The sequence below is a fragment of the Leucopleurus acutus genome, assembly GCF_964270905.1.
Source record: "Leucopleurus acutus genome assembly, chromosome: 5".
NCBI lineage: Eukaryota > Metazoa > Chordata > Mammalia > Artiodactyla > Delphinidae > Leucopleurus > Leucopleurus acutus.
In genome coordinates this window covers 83,614,711-83,635,287 of record NC_139147.1, presented here as the reverse complement: position 1 = coordinate 83,635,287, position 20,577 = coordinate 83,614,711, and the positions used below count along the sequence as shown (strand labels likewise).

Sequence of the window (20,577 nt, the reverse complement as noted above, 5' to 3'; positions counted from 1 at the left end):
CCTACAAACACCAAGTGAACTTGTAACAACTTTTTCAGAGCAATGTGAAGTTTGGAGAGATATGTCTGTGTAACAATTAAGACCAAAAAAAAAAAATCCCTAAACCAGATAAGAAAAAAAAAAAGATTAAGGGATTAAGACCAGTTCTCTGGTAGACCTTGACAAGGTGATTTCCAGGGACAGATTGAGCTAGAAGAGTCAAAAACTAGGGACTCCAAAACTGCTATCAGCTCTAAGGGAGGTTTTTCACCTCACCACTGGATTCCACCTTAAAGATAAAGTAAATTACAGGTATCCCTTATGATTTGAACTGTTCTAATCCAAACCTAGGACTCAAAAGAGATATGGATAAATTTGAGATATCCCTTGTTACACCTCAAGCTCAGGAAACAAATGCATTTGGATAAAACATTTTGCTGTCTGAATTTGCTATAACCAAAATCTTGCCATCCAAATCCATGAGCACATTAGGTTCAGATAGCAAGGAATTCTTACATGAAATGTTTGGTGTAAAACTGCAAAATCTTTAACCTGCTACAGCTTTCAAGCTGCCAGTGTCTAGGTGTGAATACTACAGAGCAAAGAAGCACACTAGTCTCACAGAGCTTTGAAACTTTCTAGGTCAGTGGCCTAAGGACTTGTCAAGTTCTTTCAAAATACAAAAAGAAAAACACTCAGAGAACAGCTACAATCCAAGGAAAATATGGCACAGAATGAATCTGTCACCCCATCCTCAATAAAAGCCAGGAGCTGAGCCAACCTCACTTAGAATCAGCCTAAAGGAAGCAATCGAGGGGATAAGCAAGGTCAGTGGAATGAACTGGCACCTCTGAAAAGAGACAAGATATAACTAAAGCACAAGTTTATTAACCATTGAAATTTTAGTACACAGCTAACTGATTATAAAGCACCACCAACAGTGAGGCTAGATTCACTGCTACCAGAATAATTATTTCCTGAAGGAGTTTGAGATGACACTGAACAGATCAAAGAGCATTTCCTCAGCCTTTAAAAGTCACTTAGCTAACCTGACAATAAGTATTTAAGGTCTTTAGCATGACCATTCACATTTATGTGGTTCGAAGTACTTTATACTCAAGCTGCTAGTTACACTGCAACGTCACCTAAGGGAAAGAATTCTGATTTTTAATTATCTCCAAATACCAACTTCTTTGGATAAACCATTTCCTGGCATGAAAAAGGTTTTAAATTCTGGTCCCAGGTTTCCTCAAATGTTAAATGACAAAATCTTTACAATCTTCAAAGAACACTAAGTATCAACTAATTGTGAGATACTTTGAAAATATCAAAAAAAAATCAAAACTTTGCTACCCTAAGGAAAGGCTATTAATTTTCAGATAACAAGCAAACAAACCAAAAATCCCAATTAATTCCAATGGAAACGTGTTATTACATAGCTATTTTTGAAGTTATCATATTTATTAAGACCTCTAACTAATCAATTATACAGTATGGCAATATACTTTGAAAAATCTCAATCTTTTGATTCAAGATCTCATTGACATTCATTCACTCAACAGATTTTAATTGAATGCCTTTACTGTGTGCCAGGTATGTGCTAGGAGCTATAGCAAAATGAATCTCATCACTGTCCTCAAAGATGATACATGTACAATTATATAAGGCAGGCTGTGTTATAAGTGATTAAAAAGTGCAATGAGTTCAGAAAAAAAGCACTTCCTGCAGGAAGCAATGTCTAAACCATAAGCTTGAAGACAGGATCAGGTTCCACCAAGGAGAGAGAAAAATTAAACCTTCCAGACAGTCTGAATGAAGAAACATAAGCACCTTTTCTCCACTTAAGTAGGTATAGAAAATTAAGAGTACCATTAAGTCTAACCATATTTAAGGAAAAGCAGTATTTTGCTATTTCTCTAGGAAGATTTTTTTCCCTATCTGCACAATTGTTAAAGAACTTACAAATCCATTTCCCCAAATTTCTCAAAATAACTAAGTCCATAATATACTGCACAAGTGCTACCTTGAAGAGCCAGATCTTTCTTCCATAAAAATTTAAAAAAACAAATTATCATGGTGATATACATGTTATGCTTACATTTAAAGAGGATTTTATAAACAGCATGGTATAGAAAAGAGAAAACCGGCTTTAGGATGAGACAGACCTGGGTTTTGAAACTCAGCTCTTACTTACTAGCAGTGTGACCTTCGAAAAGTTCCTTCTCTGAAAGCCAGTTTCCTTATCTGTAAAAAGGGAGATAACTACCCTGTAAGCAACCCTGTGAGGTACAGAGAGAATATGTATAAAGCATGCTGCATAAAGAAGGTACTTAATCAATGTCCCCTTTAGTTACTTTAATGGGAAAGTAATAATTACTCATAACCTATTTCACAAGCTAGGATTTTACAACAAAGATAGATCATTTGATCAATATCATACTAGATCAAAATTAGAAAATAACTGACCCAGAGTCTCATGTATACCTTTATGCCACACTACTTTCAAACCATTACATTAGCCTGAAGGTACAGAAACTCTGTCTTCTAAACCACTGATGAGCATGGTACAAAAGCCATTGACTATGACATACTGTACCTTTTGGTTTGATTTCTCTTCCCTTGAATGGCTAAAACGTGTAAGCTAACACAAACCTGTCACAGTCCGCTGGCCATCACTTAGGTTATTCCACCACTTGTTAATCTAAAACAGAAGAAAAACTGTGTATCACCATATGGTAAATAATTTCAGGCTATGTAAATGAAAAGCAAGAAAGAAAATCCTTTGTGCATAAATGAGTCCTCATCTATAAAAATCTCTACTGAACAACAGACATAACAAATATGTGATAGAGTGGAAAACACAGGTGTTTTATAGTCAGACAGCCTGCATTCTCTACACAAAGCCACTGATAAGCTCTGTGACCTCAAATAACTTCTAAACTTCAGTTTCCTGATACATAAAATGGAGACAGTAACAGATATATAGCAATACCACTGTGAGGAATATCAATAACATAAAGTACCTAGCACACTATCAAGTGATTGTTCACCAAGACCCAATCTAGTTTTAAAATTCTAACCAAGAATATTTTCTACTAAAATTGCCTTTTTTTTTTAAAAGGTATAATACTAGATTGAGGTTTAGAAAAAGACAGAATCCTAATCTTTTAGGGACACACCTTGAAATTTTATAGATGATATATGCCTAGAATTTGCTTTATAGTAATCAGTGGTGGGGAGGAAAGGGAAAGAAGGGGAACTAGATGAAACAAAGTTGGCTATGTGTCAATAATTGTTGACATTGGATGATAGGGGTTCATTATACTATTCTCTTCACTCTTTTTACTTTACCTTTGAAATTTTCCATGATTAAAGTTTTTTAATTAAAAAAAACTATGTTCTAACTATGAAACTGAACCAGACTTTGTATACTAATACAGAAAGAAACCCAAGGTAAAGAAAAAAGTTACAGATCAACATATATTTGATTCATGCACAACAATGATTCCATTTTTGTAATTCAGTTGACCTTTGAACAGCAGGGATTTGAACTGCACTGGACTTATATGCAGATTTTTTTCAATAAATATGTACTACAATATACTACACCATTCGCAGTTGGTGGAATCCACAGATGTGGGACCGCTGTTACAGAGGTCCAACTATAAAGTTACAGGCACGTGTGCCACTGCGTGGAGGGTCAGCACTCCAACCCCTGAGTTGTTCAAGGTCAACAACAATTTAAATGTGTGTGAACTCTCAGACCTTACTCACTGCATATGTAGTAGTGGGGCACGGGTTCCCAGGACTTTCACTTCCCATGATATATTTATGTGTTATTTCAATTTTCTTTAACATGGAGTTTATATTTTATCTCTTATCATTTAACTACTTTAAACAAATCCATCTTTGGATGAAGATTATGTATATTGCATGTATCATTTTCACCATTCCAAGGAACAATTTGGGTATCAAAACTTTATAGTGCAGAAGCCTGTAGCTTTCAAGGGATCCAGGACTGTGCAATAGGTCAGTGTTACTATCTTCTCAAACATATTGTACTGAATAAAAACCACTGCTCATTACTGCAGGTTTTACCTGCAAATATTACATCCATTGTTCTTCTGACATAAAGCCTCTCTAGAGCTGGTAGGGCTCATGATTCTTGTGTCTATGAGGAAACAAGGAGGAATGAATCCTTCTCCCTACTTAGAGGAAACTTCAACTATCATTAGGAAAAAGAAAACCCAAGGCTGCTCTCTCACTAGCCAGGAATAAGAAGTTCCTAGGAAGGAGAAAACTGAAGAGGATATCAACACTCTCTCCAAACTGGAAGAGCAGTGTGTCATAAAAAAATACAGAGGTGCTTGAAAAATAAATGGACCTGGATCCACAAATTAGCCTATGGTCTCTGCTCAGTAAGTACTGGCAAATGAAATAAAATATACGCTTTATCTAAAAGGCAACATTTAAAGAAAATCAGTTAGGTGGAAGGAAGGCCATCAACTTGCATATGAAATAATGAAAAGTTCTAAAAGCTCTATATTTGTACCCTTTTCTTGCATCTTGATCCCCTGAGCACAGTTAGAAAAAACATCAACAGTGGTTATTTATCAGAGATATATAAACATCATGTCACTGAGAAGCTTTTTAAAACCCACATAGTATCTCTACCCCTCAAGCATAAAACTCCCTGTGATTCTAATATGTACTCTAAATGTAAAACAGTGGCCCTTAGTAGAGCTGGAAGAGGCTCCAAAACATTAATTTTTAACAACTATCTGTGGTGATTCTTGATATGCGGGTAGAGGGACAAACTTCTTGGAACACTGTTAAGTACAATGTTGCCAGACATACGAAACATTAATATTTACTACAATGAAATGACTCTAAAGAAGAATATTAACTGCAGTAACTTCACATCTACTGATCTAATGTTGCCATTAACTAAAAACACTTCATAAATAACCAGACTTCAAAAACTGATCAACTAGAACAAAAAAAATGCCATGTTTATCTTTACCTCCTTTCTGAAGTCTCCTTCCTTCTGTGGTCTTATGCTATCCAACCAATCAGCTTTTATACCATCAAAATAACTCTGCACCCTGGATTTCAGTGATTCATATTGCCAAATGGCAGCTGATCCAAATGCACAGCCTGTAAACTATATAAAATAAATATATTACAAAAGAAAATTTTTTTAAATAGATCTATACATAGTTCCAAGGATGATATTTCATTTTCATTGCTTTTTATAAACATAAGGAACATCTGGCCCACTGAAACTTACTAGGTGAAAAGAACACTTAATTGTTTCCCATTTTATTAAGGTTACAGTACCCTGGGGCCTGTTTACAGTTAGAACTCTTCCAATAAAATTCAAAATATCAACTCAGTATCACTTTCATTGTTATACCAAACAAGAGGCCCATGAGTTTCTTCTCCAGGGCTTACATAAATGACCCATACTCTAAGAGCAATTATTAAATTCATGTTCTATTGTAATCATGACCCCAGATCCTTTTGATCCCACTCCACTTGTCTTTAAGGGAGCCCAAATAGGACAAGTAGTATTGATACTTTAACACTACACATGCAGCAAGGTAGGTAACGCCTAGTGATGTGAGCTCTTACCCCAACAGTAAAAAACAAAGGCTTTACAAGAGTCCTTATAGGATAAGGAGAAGGATAAAAGGCTGTTTCTTCTACAGGAGGAATCAAAGCACTTCTCTTGTATGCTTCACTACTTGTTCCTGTGTCCGATCTTCGAGGTTCAACCTTCCTGGGTGCTTTTCTGAATCCACATTTTTGCTGAATAAAAACATTAAACCTATAGGGGAAAATAACAGATTAGAAACAGAGCTGCAGGGACGTGGGTTCGATCCTTGATTGGGGAACTAAGATCCCACATGCCTCGGGACAACTAAGCCCACGCACCACAACTACTGAGATCACGCACCTCAATGAGAGAGCCTGCGTGCCGCAAGCTACAGAGCCCTCGTGCTCTGGAGCCCGCGCAACACAACTATAGAGCCCATGCACCCTGGAGCCCACGCACCACAACTAGAGACAGAAAACCCTCACGCCGCAACTAGTAAGAAGCCCGAGCGCAGCAACAGAGACCGAGTGTGGTAATTAAAGATCCTGTGTGCCTCAACGAAGATCCCGTGTGCTGCAACTAAGGCCCGATGCAGCCAAAAAAAATAAGGAAAATAAATAGGAAGGAAGGAAAGAAGGAAGGAAGGAGGGAAGGAAGGAAGAAACAGAGCTGCATCTTGCAAACATCAACCTCTACGAGCCTCCCCAACTGACGTGCATCATCACCATTTCAGTTTACTCTCACTATGCAGCCCCAAAGCCACCAAGACTCCTACTCCCAGGTAGGATTCAGTCAAAACAACGAACTGTGCCCTTCTGAAAAAGGAGAGGCATAAACTACAGCAGCTTTACAGGGCATCTGTTTGCGCCGTTACTGTGTACCAATCAACAGAATAATTTGTATCCATCCCCCACACAGTCTGCAATCCTGTAAAAAGTTGGAGAACTACAAGTTGTGGTTTGAATTAGCACAGAATAGCTTTATTTTTTTTGAAGTTTGGCCAAACATTTAAATCAAATAATGATTTTCCTTTTATAAGTACTAACCATTACAAATTGGCGGATTTTCCCCACCTTGCCCCCTATTTACTTCACTACCAGTTTGGGGGACACCAACTAGATGTTCTATAAAGGGTTTTCTTGTTTGAGTCCTTATAGCTTGACCTCCTCAAAACATCTGACACTACTGATCACACCTGTCAGCGCCTGTAAGGTTGCACTCCCTGCTCTTCAAACTTGCTTTCCTAACGGCTTCCCCCTTTCTCCTATCCCATAAAGACAGATATGCTTAAAGGCTCTAATAGTTCCTTTACACATTCTCCATTCAAACTGAACCCATATAAATTTGTGAAGCATTTTTTTCTTTTGTAAAATGGTAATTTCCCCCAGGTAGACCAGGTAGAGGCCCCTTACTGTTTGTTCTCATTGTACTCTAATCACACTATATCCTTCAGACTCATAGAACTCCTGTCTGCCAGTCAGACAGGTCTTCTCACCTTTGTAACGTGGGCCTTGAAACACTGGTTGAATAAAAGAAAAAGTTCATTTCTGTGGCCTGGATGACTTCTAAGCAAGTAAATGATTCAAATATATGTCTCTAGTCCCAGCCTCAATTTCCTTGTCTTGTATTTCCAACTATATACTGAATAATTCTACTTGGATATGCTCCCTATTACTTTAAAATCAATATATTCAGAAGGGAATTCATCCCCTTCTACAAGCTCCATTTTCTGACTTCTTTTTTCTTTCAGTGGGCCCACAGTTATCTTAATCACTAAGATTAAAAATCTAGAAGTCATTATGGAGTTCTCTCTGCTTAATTCTTACCATCTAATTTAAAACCAAATCTGTCAAATATTTTTTTCACTCCTAATCTAGTCCCGTACCCCATGCCTAAACAACAGCAACAGCTGACTTAAGTTCAAACATTTTAACATGTTGCATGTTCTTCTTTCCTCATATCACTCTTCCACAAACATTCAACACTTCCTCAAATGCCCTCTTAGAGGGCCAACATTCTCTCCCTAATTCCCACACAATCCCTTAGTTCATCCCTTTTGGCCTGGAATACTCTACCATTTCCTAACAGATCTCACTGCTTCTAATACTGCCTTACTCCAATTCATCCTCCACATTTTATTAGGCACAAATATATTATCATTCCCCTGCTTTAAATCCCACAGTAAATTTTTCATCACCCCACCAAATTCAGCAATGCTACTCCTTTGTGGCGGTACTTACTTCCCTTTAACTTTTTCGTGCCCTTCAAAATTCAGTTCATTTATTTCCTCCTCCAGGAAGCCTTCCTAAACTCTCGCAGGCTGGGTGTCTCCTTTGTACTCCTAGAGTCCTAAAGCATCCTGTATGTACTCTTATACTTGTCTCATTTATTGCCTGTACCATAACTAGATTATCACTTCTGTATTCATTTTATCTCCACCACCAAGGCCAGTTCCTAATAAAGAAAGGGTCAATAATTATGTTAGAAGAAAGAAGGGGTCAAGAATGATTATTGGTTTTATTCTGAATAACTGAAAGGAAGGTGGTACTACTCACTAAGACAAGGAAAATCAGAGGCACCAAAATAGGAAACTGGAAAATGAGAGATGAATAATTCCATCTTGGGCACTGTTTAAAATGCCTGCAATCACAGCAGCTCAGTTCTAACAGGTAAAAATTGGAACTTAAATTTCCATCAACAGGGGAAAGGATGAACTGTGTTATATTCATACAATGGAATACAGTGCTCCCTCAGTATCCACGGGAGACTGGTTCTAGGACCCCCTGCGGATACCAAATTCGGGATGCTGAAATCCCTTATATAAAATGACGTAATACAGTGACATTCCCCATCCACAGTTGTTTGAATACATGGATGAGGAACCTGGAGATACAGAGGGCCAACTGTATCACTCAGTGAAAAACTACTGATCACACATCACGGATGAATCTCAAAAACACTGCTGAGTAAAAGAAGTCAAACACAAAAGAGCACATAATGTGTGTGATTCCATTAATGCATATCAAGCTAAAGAACAGGCAAAAATAATTTGTGGTGACCAAAATCAATAGTGGTGGACTTCCCTGTTGTTACAGTGGTTAAGAATCCACCTGCCAATGAAGGGGACACGGGTTCGAGCCCTGGTCCAGGAAGATCCCATATGCTGTGGAGCAACTAGGCCCGTGCGCCACAACTACTGGGCCCACGTTCTAGAGCCCATGAGCCACAACTACTGAGCCCTCATCCACAAATACTGAAGCCCGCGCACCCAGAGCCCGTGCTCTGCAACAAGAGAAGTCACCTCAATGAGAAGCCCATGCATCGCAACGAAAAGTAGCCCCTGCTCACTGCAACTAGAGAAAGCCTGCGCACAGCAATGAAGACCCAACACAGTCAAAAATAAATAAATAAATAATTTTTTAAAAAAATTAATAGTGGTTGCGTAAAGTGGGACTTGACTGGAAAGGGGCAAGAGGGAACTTGATGGAATGATGGGCAGTATCTTTATTTTTAGGTGATGGTTGCACAGGTGTATACATTTGTCAGAACTAATGGGCTGTATGCGTAATACTTATATGTTTTACTACATGTAAATTATATTGCAATGAAGTATTTTTAGCACTGGTAGAACACCCAGGTGATGTCTAGCAGGCATTTGGAAACATGAAACTCAGAAAAATGGTATAGCTACTATTACCATTACTCACCTAAAATGCTCTGTCTTCAACACTGAGTCTATGCCACACTTCAACTTCTCAGACATCACATGGTGAGGATGGGTGATGATGATAAAGTAATTCACCTTAAAACTTCTAATAATTTAGAATTTGTACTAACAAATAAGTGCTACTTCTTTCAACAAAATCTATTTTGGAAAGCAGTACACTTAGTCAAACAATGCCAATGTTGCTCTGAATGACTCTGAACTTCAGAACCTGTTCCCAGTCTTATGAATATCCTTTAGCAAGTAACTGTTGAATGGCTAATTGCAAATCTATTTCTAGTTCTTGTTCTGTTGCCTGCTTTTTCTGCAGAGGCTAGGCAAGATAAATATCTTCACTTTACCAGTCTCTCCTATGGCTAGGGATGGCCATATTACAGAGTTCTGACAAAATGAGACTTAACTGTTTAGAAACCTCTTGAAAAGGTTTTCCTTATCTGATAAAATTGGAGGTATCACTAATGTCACATCCCTCCCACTTCTTTTTGCCTTGAAAAAGGACGCAATTTCCTAGAGATGAGGCAGTCATCTTGAATGCCCAGAGAAAGGCCAAGGGCTTCAGAAACTAACCTTAACATTTTTCGAGCCACTGAACAAAGACAATAGCCACCTACCTCCAATCATTTTATGCTAAATACTCCTCTCCTTTCTTTAACCAACAATTAACTTATAGCCAAATGCATTCCTAACTGATAACAGCTTTAAAAGTGGCAGATGTTAATCCTTTGCAATTGGATTTGATTTTTATTAAATATTCCAAAGTAATTTAGAGCTAGGTCTAGTAAATAAATTACAAGTAACACCACTTTGGGCCAAAAACCCCAAAGATGTGACATAAAGTAATAGGAATATGTTTCCTTTAAATGTTTCCCTGTAAATGGTTACAAATTGTAACCCAGGGCCTCCCTGGTGGCAGCAGTGGTTAAGAATCCATCTGCCAATGCAGGGGGACACGGGTTCGAGCCCTGGTCCGGGAAGATCTCACATGCCATGGAGCAACTAAGCCCATGTGCCACAACTACTGAGCCTGCGCTCCAGAGCCGGGGAGCCATAACTACTGAGCCCGCGAGCCACAACTAGTGAAGCCCATGTGCCCAGAGACCGTGCTCCGCAACGAGAAGCCTCCGCAACGAGAAGCTACCGCAATGAGAAGCGCACACACCGCCATGAAGCAGCCCCCGCTTGCTGCAACTAGAGAAAGCCTGCGCACAGCAACGAAGACCCAATGCAGCCAAAAATAAATAAATAAGTTAAAAAAAAACGTAACCCAATGTTGTTGGTTTCTGGTATTCTTTTTTTTTTTTGGCCACGTCTCGTGGCTTACAAGATCTCAGCTCCCCAACCAAGATTGAACCTGGGTCACGGCAGTGAGAACCCAGAATCCTAACCAGTAGGCCACATTTTCTTCCTTTTAGACCAAGAAATATGAAGGATGAGATTTCTTTGTATCTCCAACAGCTTAATACTCCAGGATATGTACTCAATCAGTTCTTCTACAGCTCATCAACTCATTTACAATTCTGAAGCACAATACTTGAAAAGGAATACAAATACACCAGGTTGGGAATCTGGATTTGACGCAAAGCCAGACCTTTTGCCTAGAATAATATTTACCTTGAGAATCTCAACAGAAGTTAAGTGTGGGACTGAGAAACCAAGAACAAATTGGCCCCAGATGCATTTCAGATGCAAAATACATGTTAGGAATACATACACTGGGAATTAGAGTTGGACACGCAGAACTTATTGGATAGAATTAAGTACTATGACTTGGCTCACTGAACACCTATTCCTTTCACCTATGGTACATTCACATGCTGCAGGGACTGGAAAGCTAAAAACTATTTCCCAGGTATCCTTTTGGTTAGGATTCGAGATGTGATCAGGGCCTGCTAATCAGATACATCAGCACAACACCTGAAGTCAGAACTGAGTTGAGTGAGAGGCAGCACACGAGGCATGACTTCTGCTAGTGAAAATAACGGTGGAGACAGCATAGTTCTTACTTTGGTTAGCAGAACCTGATCTGGTAGCAGCTTCCTCAGTTGTCTCATTTATTATTGCTTAAAAGAGTTGTTTAAAAGAAAAAGAATATCTGACAGTGACCTACGTGGCCCTATTTTCTATCGAGCCATTTACAAAATATGTTTGGCAAACCCTGTCCTGAACTGCTCGTTCATGAACCACTTTGAACAGCAGGAGCTAGAATCTAATCCCTCATCCTTCCAACAACATTTCTACTTAAATTACAATGGTTATCTACAGGTTAATCCTATGTGACTAGAATTTTAAAATTAGGATTTGTAACCAAAGTATTCCAATACAAAAGTTTCACTAGGACTGACAGTGGGCTTTTTTGGCTCAATCCTAGCTAGCATCCGCACCTAAGGGTACCCTGGAATTTCCAGCCACTTGGTTTGGAGAGGCACACCAAGCTCCTGACTGGCTTAAGCGAACCTACACGTCCCCACATCCCTGGCAACTTTAAGGAATTCAAAGATGAACATGCATCCCAAGTTAGGCCAATCCAGCCAGTGAAATTCAAATTTCAAGATTTTGTTTGTAATACTGGGGAAGAGAATCTTTTCTGCTCGACTTGAACCTACAAGTATATAGCCCCAAGAGCTGCTGAGAGCCATCTTACAACAAGGAGATAGCATACTGAGAGCATAAAGCCAACGTTTAGGAAGCAGAGCCAAGCCATGGAGGAAAATGGAGTCCTGGTGACAATCTGAAACACGATCTTGCCTCACCCAGAAGCCAGGCTCACCTCTGGACTTTTTAACGGTATAAACCAATAAATTCCCCTAATTATTAAGGTCAGCTAAAGCTGGGTTTTCTGTTGGTACAAGGATGCTTTTAGATGTAATAAGTACTTCATCACGCATTATATGACAAGGTACGTTCTCTGTCCTTAGTGAGCTTTTGTTTTACATTTCTTAAAAGTAAAACCAACCAGGAAAAGTGTAATAAATGTCTCCAACTGCAAATGTTTGATATCATATTTAAAGGCCTAGGTTCTTAAGCGCTAACCATTCATATGGGTAGGTAATATGGAAAAATAAACGACCTGAAATAAGTCTGGAAAACAAAGGAAGCAACACAATAAAATGCATGGGGGTGGGATGGGAGGAAAAAGTCACAAGAGGTATATACCAACTCATGAGGACAGGCCTGCCTTTTTGCTCTGTGCTTTGGTCCTTCTTCCAATAACTAGTGATTTGTGAAAGCAATGTAACGTGCTCAAAGTGGGAAGATCTTATGAATGCTTGAGTTACCACTAACCACACAATTGTTATGGTTCCATTTTTTAATATCATCCCGTAACTTTTAAATTGAAAAGTCATGTCTATATATCTGTTGCCTTAGTGGTGAGTGAGATAACACAGTCTAGTGAATTGTTTTTCAACAGTGTGAGGATAAAGACAATGCCACTTAGATATCGTACAAGTCAGCACTAATGTCTATGTTACTATAGATTTGTGTGAATAAACTGAGTAGAAGTGGCCTATTGTGCAAATGGAGACAAGACGTGTCCAAGCACACACACAACAGACTCATCCCACTTAAAAGAAAATAGGTGTATTTAGGGGAAGGGGCATAAACTCTTGCATGCCACAATTATTTTCTTAAAACTCATCTTGAGTTAATACATGGTGAATTAAACAGGGAAAATAATTAAATATACCTGATTTACTAATTTGTCAGGTATTTAACCTAAAGATATCTTAAGATTGTTATCCTAATCTAAAAGATTTAAGCTCCGTGTAAGTGCTACAATCAACCATTTTCTTCTCTTAGCTAGTTCTATACAACTGACAAATTTCACAGGCTTCTTTCAGACCTAAACCATTTTTCAGCAGTGCTGCCAACAGTTTGATCATGGTAAAGTTTCTGAAAACCCTAAGTGAAATAGTCTCTTTTTTCTGTAAAGAGCCAGACAATAAACATTTTAGTCTTTGTGAAGAACAATTTAAAACTCTGCGGCATAGTGTTTCGTTTTGCAACCCTTTAAAGACATAGAAACCATTCTTGGCTGGTGGGCTGCCTTGGGCCTGCTATTGTTTGCAGAAATTTTGAGGAATATCACCACCTGTAGTTCTTGTAAGAAGAAAAAAATGCAAATTCTCAGCCACACTTCAGGCCCATTACATCAAAATCACAAGGACTGAGCCCAGACCTCTGCTTTTTAACCGTATCCATGACTTCATTTCTCCACATACTAATTTTAGAACCACTAGAAGTGAAAGCAGACCTAATAAAGTTATATACAAGGAAACTCATGCTTTTTAGAGGAAAGTAGACATATATTCTATTATATTTCAGGCTTACCTACAATCTCTTGTAATGCACATTTTTCAGTGTCACCACAAAAAATGTCAATTTCAAACTCTGCATATAAATGACAAACTAAAAAATTGTGATGCTAATCTTCAACATCACATGATTTTTTTTTAAATGGCCTCATTAACCAAGTTAGTTCTTTTCCTTTCCCTTCCTAACACATATCTTGAATATTTAACACCTGTTGCTTCCTAATAACTGTATTCACTTTTCCTCCCCCTCAAACCATGCAATTTCGACTGGGATTTGGAGTAAAGTGGAAATGGAATCAGGACCACTGATATCAACCACCACCTCCACCTGACCTCATTCTCCATCTCCTCAGGAGTTTAAGATTAGTGCCTGAGGCTCCATGTTCCAGTGTATCATGAAGTTAAGGTACAATATAAGCCAGTTTTCCACAAATCTCTGATCCTACACACATGCAGTGCTTGTTTAGAACTGCAGGTTCTTTCACTCCCCGCCCCCCAGCACCGGGCAAGATGACAGGAAGGACTGGGATAGGGCCTGGGAAATACAGTCTAAAAACACTCCAGGTGATTTTAAAATTAAGGACGGCTCCACCATGTTGGAGCCTCAATTATTTACCACTGGCTAATCCCCATGTTGATAAACACTTCATGTTCCTTGCTACTATCAGTCAGGTGGATTCCAGGCACACATCTAACCAAGTCAGAAACTGGCAGAACTGAAATTCTGTTAAAGAACAGGAAGAAATTTCAGAGCCAAATACACATCAGAATATTAGTTCAGGGATTTCTCTCTTCTCTCAATTTAGAGTTGAATTACTCTAATGCAAAAGCAGCAAATACTGATGGACCGTACTCTTCATACAGCTTCTACTCGGGAAAAACTGACTTTTCTTTCCAAGTCATCTGGAAACCAAATACTCCACTTCCCAATTTCTTTAACAGAAAAGCCTCTCCTACAACTCTGCAAGAGGCAAAGTGATGCGCTCCTCTGACTCCGCCTTCCCTTACAGAGTTCTCTAAACGATAAAGAAGGTAATTTGTAGTAAAACAAAGGTTTTATAAAGACTGACAGAATAAAATCTCAGCCCTGCCATTCTACCAGCTGTGTTAACTCTTGCTCGCAGGATTATGAGGCGTGGTGCGCAATCAGCCCTCACAGATTACTTTTCCCGTCCCTCCGGATGGGAAAGGGGCCACCGCGGGCTCACGGAGAGTTGGGCCGGGGCTGGTCACTGTGCACTCGAGCAGGGTGGCGCGGCGAGAAGCGAGGACTGGACGCAGGGGAGGGGTAAAGGGGGAGAGAGAGAGGAGGGGCTGGTGAAGAGAGAGGGTGAGCCGGGGGCAGCATAAAAGAACCGCACGGCCTCCGCCCCTCAAGATGCGCTGCCGGAGCCGAGGGCACGAGAGGCGAGAAGCCCCGAGACACGACCATTACCTGCGCCCGAGCAGCCGCGGCTGACCCAGGGCTGCAGTGAGCTCCTCGCAGCTGCGGCCGCCCGCCGGCGGAGACCACGCCTGACCACAGCCCCAGCCTCTCTGCGCCAAGCCTCGCCACGCCATCTTCCCAACCTCTGCCCCACCATGGCCCGACCTTACCAAACCCTGCCCAGAACCACTTCCGGGGCGAAAGGAAGAACCATAGAGTGCCGAGGGGCAGCCTAGCGCGCCCCCGTGCGGCCGATCCGAGGCCGGACCAACCTACGGGAGAGGGACCCGCCGGTCGGCAGCAGTCCGGTCGGCAGCAGTTCTCCCGGCAGTGCCCAGCCTCGAGCTGGGAGGGGCGTGCGAAAGCGGCCAGGCCTCCACCCTACTGACCTGCAGGAAAAAGAGGGGGAAAAACGAATTTATTGAATGATGCCATGTACCTTTACCTAAGTTACTGCATTTAATCCTCGCAAAACTCTTAAGATAGATGTTATTACTGCTTTTTTTTTTTTTTACCGTGGTTCTGAGGCCCAGAGAGAAGTGAGTGGAGGAACCAATATTGCAACCCAAGTTTTCTTAAATTACTACTCTTTTTTCTGCCCACCATTTCACGTTATGATACACTGAAGAGGATGTGCCTTTAACAAAAAGTCCAAGCGTGACATGAAAATCTAGATTCTAGATAAAATTCAAACTTCATGTTCAGCCCTTGCCTACCCGTCAGCTTTATTTCCTGTCACTCCATCCCTCCCTCTGACCCTAGCTGCAGTCATACTGAAACATACGCAGTTTCTTTCTTTTTTTTTTTTTTTTTTTTTTTTGCGGTACGCGGGGCTCTCACCTCTGCGGCCTCTCCCGCTGCAGAGCACAGGCCCCGCAAGCTCAGCGACCATGGCTCACGGGCCCAGCCGCTCCGCGGCATGTGGGATCTTCCTGGACCGGGGCACGAACCCGTGTCTCCTGCATCGGCAGGCGGACCCCCAACCACCGCGCCACCAGGGAAGCCCCCGCAGTTTCTGAATGGCACTACTTTTCCAATCCCTACTTCTCCCGAGTTCATATACCATCCTCACTGCCTGAAACGCCTTTCCCTTCTCTGCCTACTAACAAATTTGTCCTCCAGACCAACTTGAATCGTCACCTCCTCTAGGAAGCTGTAGGAAAAAGTTTCCCTCCAACCTCTTAGGGTCCCTGGCCAGGTCTGAAAGGTAGTGACAAAGACATTAACAGGAGAAAAGCACACAAAGTTTATTGATTTTTTTACATGTACATGGGAGTCTTCGAAAGAAAATGAAGACCAGAAGAAGTGACCAGAGCAGGAAGTTTTTATACCTTTTCTACAAAGAAACAATTTGTGAAGAATTGACAAGACAATGGGGCTTGGACTAGGAGTAGTCCAACTAGGGCTTATCTTCCTTAAGTAGGAAGATGAGAGTTCGGTTAACAAAGCTGGTTTGCAGATTACACCAGTGTCTCTTGTTGAACAATAATAATATTAATAATTAGTATTCATAATAATATCGCAGCTGCAAAGACCCTTTATTTAGGGTCTCAAGAACTGCAATTCAGAGACACAGATTAGGGTAAAACCAAGAGTGTTCCGGGGAAGAGAAGGAATCAGGGGCTTATAAAGGCAAAAGCCACAAGGTTGTTCAAGAATTAGAGGGTTCCCTGGTGGCCTAGCATTTAGGATTCTGGGCTTTTACTTCCATGGCCTGGGTTCAATCCCTGGTCAGGGAGCTGATATCCCACAAGCCACACGGCCAAAAAAAAGAATTATGTTGGACTCTCAGGCAATCCCTTAGGGCAATATTCCTTAAGGGACAGGCTCTCACTAGTTATTCTAGGGTAAGGGTCAAATAAGTAGGTAGGCTGTCATGAGCTAATTTTAGGGTGAGTCGAATAATTATCTTGAGTTTCTGGAACACTGGATAGATATTCTGGATGCCGGTGTTAAGACAATAAGTGGTCAAAAGGTCAGATTCCATCCAGGCTGAGATGTGCGTAAGTCACACTTTCTCAATGATCTCCCAGCTGTATTTTAGAGGGCTCTCTTAGCAACACCGACTCCATTTTGAGTTTACTTTTACACTGCTCTCTAGTCTTGGGGCTGATGTCTGTCTCCATGAAAGGAAACATTTATTTCCTGCCTTTAGAAAGAAAAGGGGGAGCTTTTTCCACATTTACTGCTTCTTGATTGCCTTCAGCTCAAAATAACTTTTATGTCAGAGTCATACTTGGGGCTGACATTTTGGTTCCCTTTAAGGCTTTCCTCTTAGACCTTCACGCTGATTTAGATGACCTTCATCTGTGTTTTAATACTGCTTTATGCATATCAGTATAATAACACCACATTCATTCCATAAGTACTTATTAAACACCTACAGTATGCCCAGCAATGTACTAGATCTGGGATATATTTTAGAAGACACTATCTCTGTCCTCACAGAGATCCTACTCTACAGGGGAAGAAGGGACCAAGTAAATAGGCAATTACAATACATTGGAAGAAGTGCTATGGTCAGAGAAGCAGAAGGCTCTCTGGGGGTTTGGAGGAGGGGGAAATAATGCTGTCAAGGGATAAGGAACGGGAGGCAGGGGAGAAGGCTTCCCAGAGAAACTGATGGTAGTTACCAGGAGAAGAGAAGGGATGAAATGTTTTAGGTAGAGAAAGTAGCATTTGTGATGTCTTCCAGGGCATGACTTCTTTGAGAAACTAAAATAAATTAACTTTGGCTCTGTCATAGGTGTCAACTATGAGATTTGATTTTACCCTATTTGCAAGCTAATTAGTTTAGATGGTGGCAGAAAACAGGAGACTCCTGGGTCAGAAAGAAAAGACTTTATTACCCATAGCACAACAAGCATCATGTGCATCGTGTTTGCAGGGGCTCCCCTTGTTCTGCAAGTCCTACAGGGCCAGGTGGATGCTGAACATGCAGTGGTTTTGCATCTCAACTGAAGAACACTGAGCTTGGGGTATCTACCATTTTAATAGCATTAAGAAAGAAACAACAAGGCCAAAATGGAGTCACCTGTGCTAAGCCCCACATCAGGAAAACAAGACTTAATACGTAACCTAATTGCATTTTCAGCCTCTCCCAGGAATGTGTCCTTTAACCAGTCAATCTGGAATTACCTGGTCAGCACTAGTCAGGTAATCTGCCTGATAGACCCACAGCTCCCCCCAAATGAAGGTGACCTTGCCTGAAACAATCCACTCTTTTGCTAGAAGCTTTCTTTTTCCTCCCCCTTCTGCCTATAATAAGCTTCCATTTCGGACAGGTCCTGAGAGCTCCTTTCTAAGTGCTAAGATGGGATACTGTCCAATTCATGAATCATTAAATGAAGATCTAATTGAGATCTTCAAATTTACTCAGCCGAACAAAAGTGGTAAGCAAACAAACAACCTTGAGATAAAGGCATTTTCTTCCAGAGCAAAGGGGCATATTTGCTTATAGCCTTGCATCTTAGTCTACTTGGGCTGCCATAAGAAAATACAATAGTCTGGGTGGGTTAAACAACAGAAACTTCTCTCACACCGTTCTGGAGGCTGGAAATTTGAGATCAAGGCACTAGCGTGGTCAAGTTCTGGTGAGAGTTCTCTTCCTGGTTGCAGATGGCTGACTTACTGCTTTGCCTTCACATGGCAGAGAGAGACAGCAAGCTCCCTGGTGTCTCTTCTTTTAAGGGCACTAATCCCATCATGGAGGCCCCACCTCATGACCTCATCTACACCTAATTATCTCCCAAAGTCCCCATCTCCAAATACCATCACACTGGGGATTAGAGCCTCGACATACAAATTTTAGGGGGGTCACAATTCGGTCCATAACACCTTGGAAGATAGAGATTAGTATCACTTGACAGAGCAAGGGCATGCTTACTGCCCATTATAGAAGTTTCCAGTTCCCTAAACTCAGCATTCCTCTCCTATAATGCAACCCACTCAGTGTGCAGGTGTCATTTAGCCTTCATTGCATTGTCCCGTGGGAATTGGAACCCAGGGAATCAACACAAAAATGTTGATATTCTGGCTAATGCTATTGCTCTAATAAGTTGTACTTCATCTTTGACCCAAGATTCTGTGTTTTCTACCAGCATCCATAAAACTGTGTCAGGCTAACTTGTTCAGAGCCCTCACAGTTCTTGACAGGGATATGTGAATTTGTCATTTCCTAGGGGGAGCTTCTCTAGCTGCTAACAAGAATTTGGGTGTGGTCATACGGTTGATGGCTAAAGAGGAAGGAAGCTGGAAGTCACTAAAGATGAGGCAGCCTAGAAACTGAGAGTCCTGGATGTTGACTGGGCTACTCACATTAACTTGGTGTCACCAGGATGACAGCAGGACTTGGAGAGGAATCCTGAGGCTTCAGTGAAAGAGAAGCAGTGACCAGAAGATTAATAGTGCTGATGAATGGCTAGAAATAGAGGATAGAGTGTCAACAGAGGATAAATACAAGCTCCAGGTGATCTGTGGACAAGTGATCTGAAAGAATCATTAGGGCATGAGGAGGATGTGGTCCACCTCCAGAACCCAAGGATTCTGAGGTGGGGATGTGCTGGATATTCTCTTCTTGCTCCTCCAGATCACTCTTGTATCCTGCTCCAGGCCCCTCAAGACTAACCTTTATGGACCAGATCAATGGGCTCCCCTGCCCTCTGGCTTTCAGCTGGACTCAGCAAATTGCAGGCACCAACAGGAGATTGGAGCATGGGAGGAGAAAGGCACTTACTCCATCCACTCTCTTCCTCCTTGATCCACACGGGTTGGCCTCTGTGTTCTGTTATTTAAGTTCTCCTCATTGCTTTGAGTGAGGCTGCTATTTCTGGTGAGAACCTGAACTGACAGAGGAAGAACAAGCAGCCTCAACTCAAAGTTTGCGGCAGAAGCAGGGTCCTCAGGGGACAGCCAGGAGTCAGGATGAGTGGAAAGGATCTATGGAGGTGTGCTGACTATAATCCAGGCACAGGAGTATTTATTATTATTTGCCATTTATTGTGCACTTAGTATGTACCAGGTACTGTGATGGGTATTTTGCATACATTGTCATATTTAATTTAATCTTAATATCAACCAAATGAGTTAGCATTATTATCTCCACTTTGCAGGTGAGAAAACTGAGGCTATTGATAATCTGACACTTTGACTCATTTCTATGAATTCAGATAACTTCTACCTTGTCATTTTGATGATTAAATGACTTTGTATGTGTCAGGTGGCCAGGTGCACATTGTTGAAACTCAACAGATAGTAGCGAGACAGCAGAAGCAAGAACTACAATCCTGCAGCCTGTGGAACAAAAACCACATTCACAGAAAGATAGACAAGAGGAAAAGGCAAAGGGCTATGTACCAGAAGAAGGAACAAGATAAAACCCCAGAAAAACAACTAAATGAAGTGGAGATAGGCAACCTTCCAGAAAAAGAATTCAGAATAATGATAGTGAAGATGATACAGGACATCAGAAAAAGAATGGAGGCAAAGATTGAGAAGATGCAAGAAATGTTTAACAAAGACCTAGAAGAATTAAAGA

At 40.9% G+C, this 20,577-nt stretch overlaps 1 protein-coding gene across 1 annotated transcript in view; it reads right to left on the bottom strand.

Annotated features, from left to right (window-relative positions):
• Positions 1 to 15,175, bottom strand: part of PARL (presenilin associated rhomboid like) — a gene marked incomplete at its 5' end in the record, with an annotated part of 64,696 nt that extends 49,521 nt beyond the window's left edge. The window contains 4 exons of the mRNA XM_082840162.1: positions 2,632 to 2,680; positions 5,003 to 5,143; positions 5,614 to 5,809; positions 15,051 to 15,175. Coding sequence (XP_082696288.1) covers positions 2,632 to 2,680; positions 5,003 to 5,143; positions 5,614 to 5,809; positions 15,051 to 15,175 — 511 coding nt within the window. The remainder of the gene's footprint in view (positions 1 to 2,631; positions 2,681 to 5,002; positions 5,144 to 5,613; positions 5,810 to 15,050) is intronic.
• Positions 15,176 to 20,577: the final 5,402 nt, after the last annotated feature.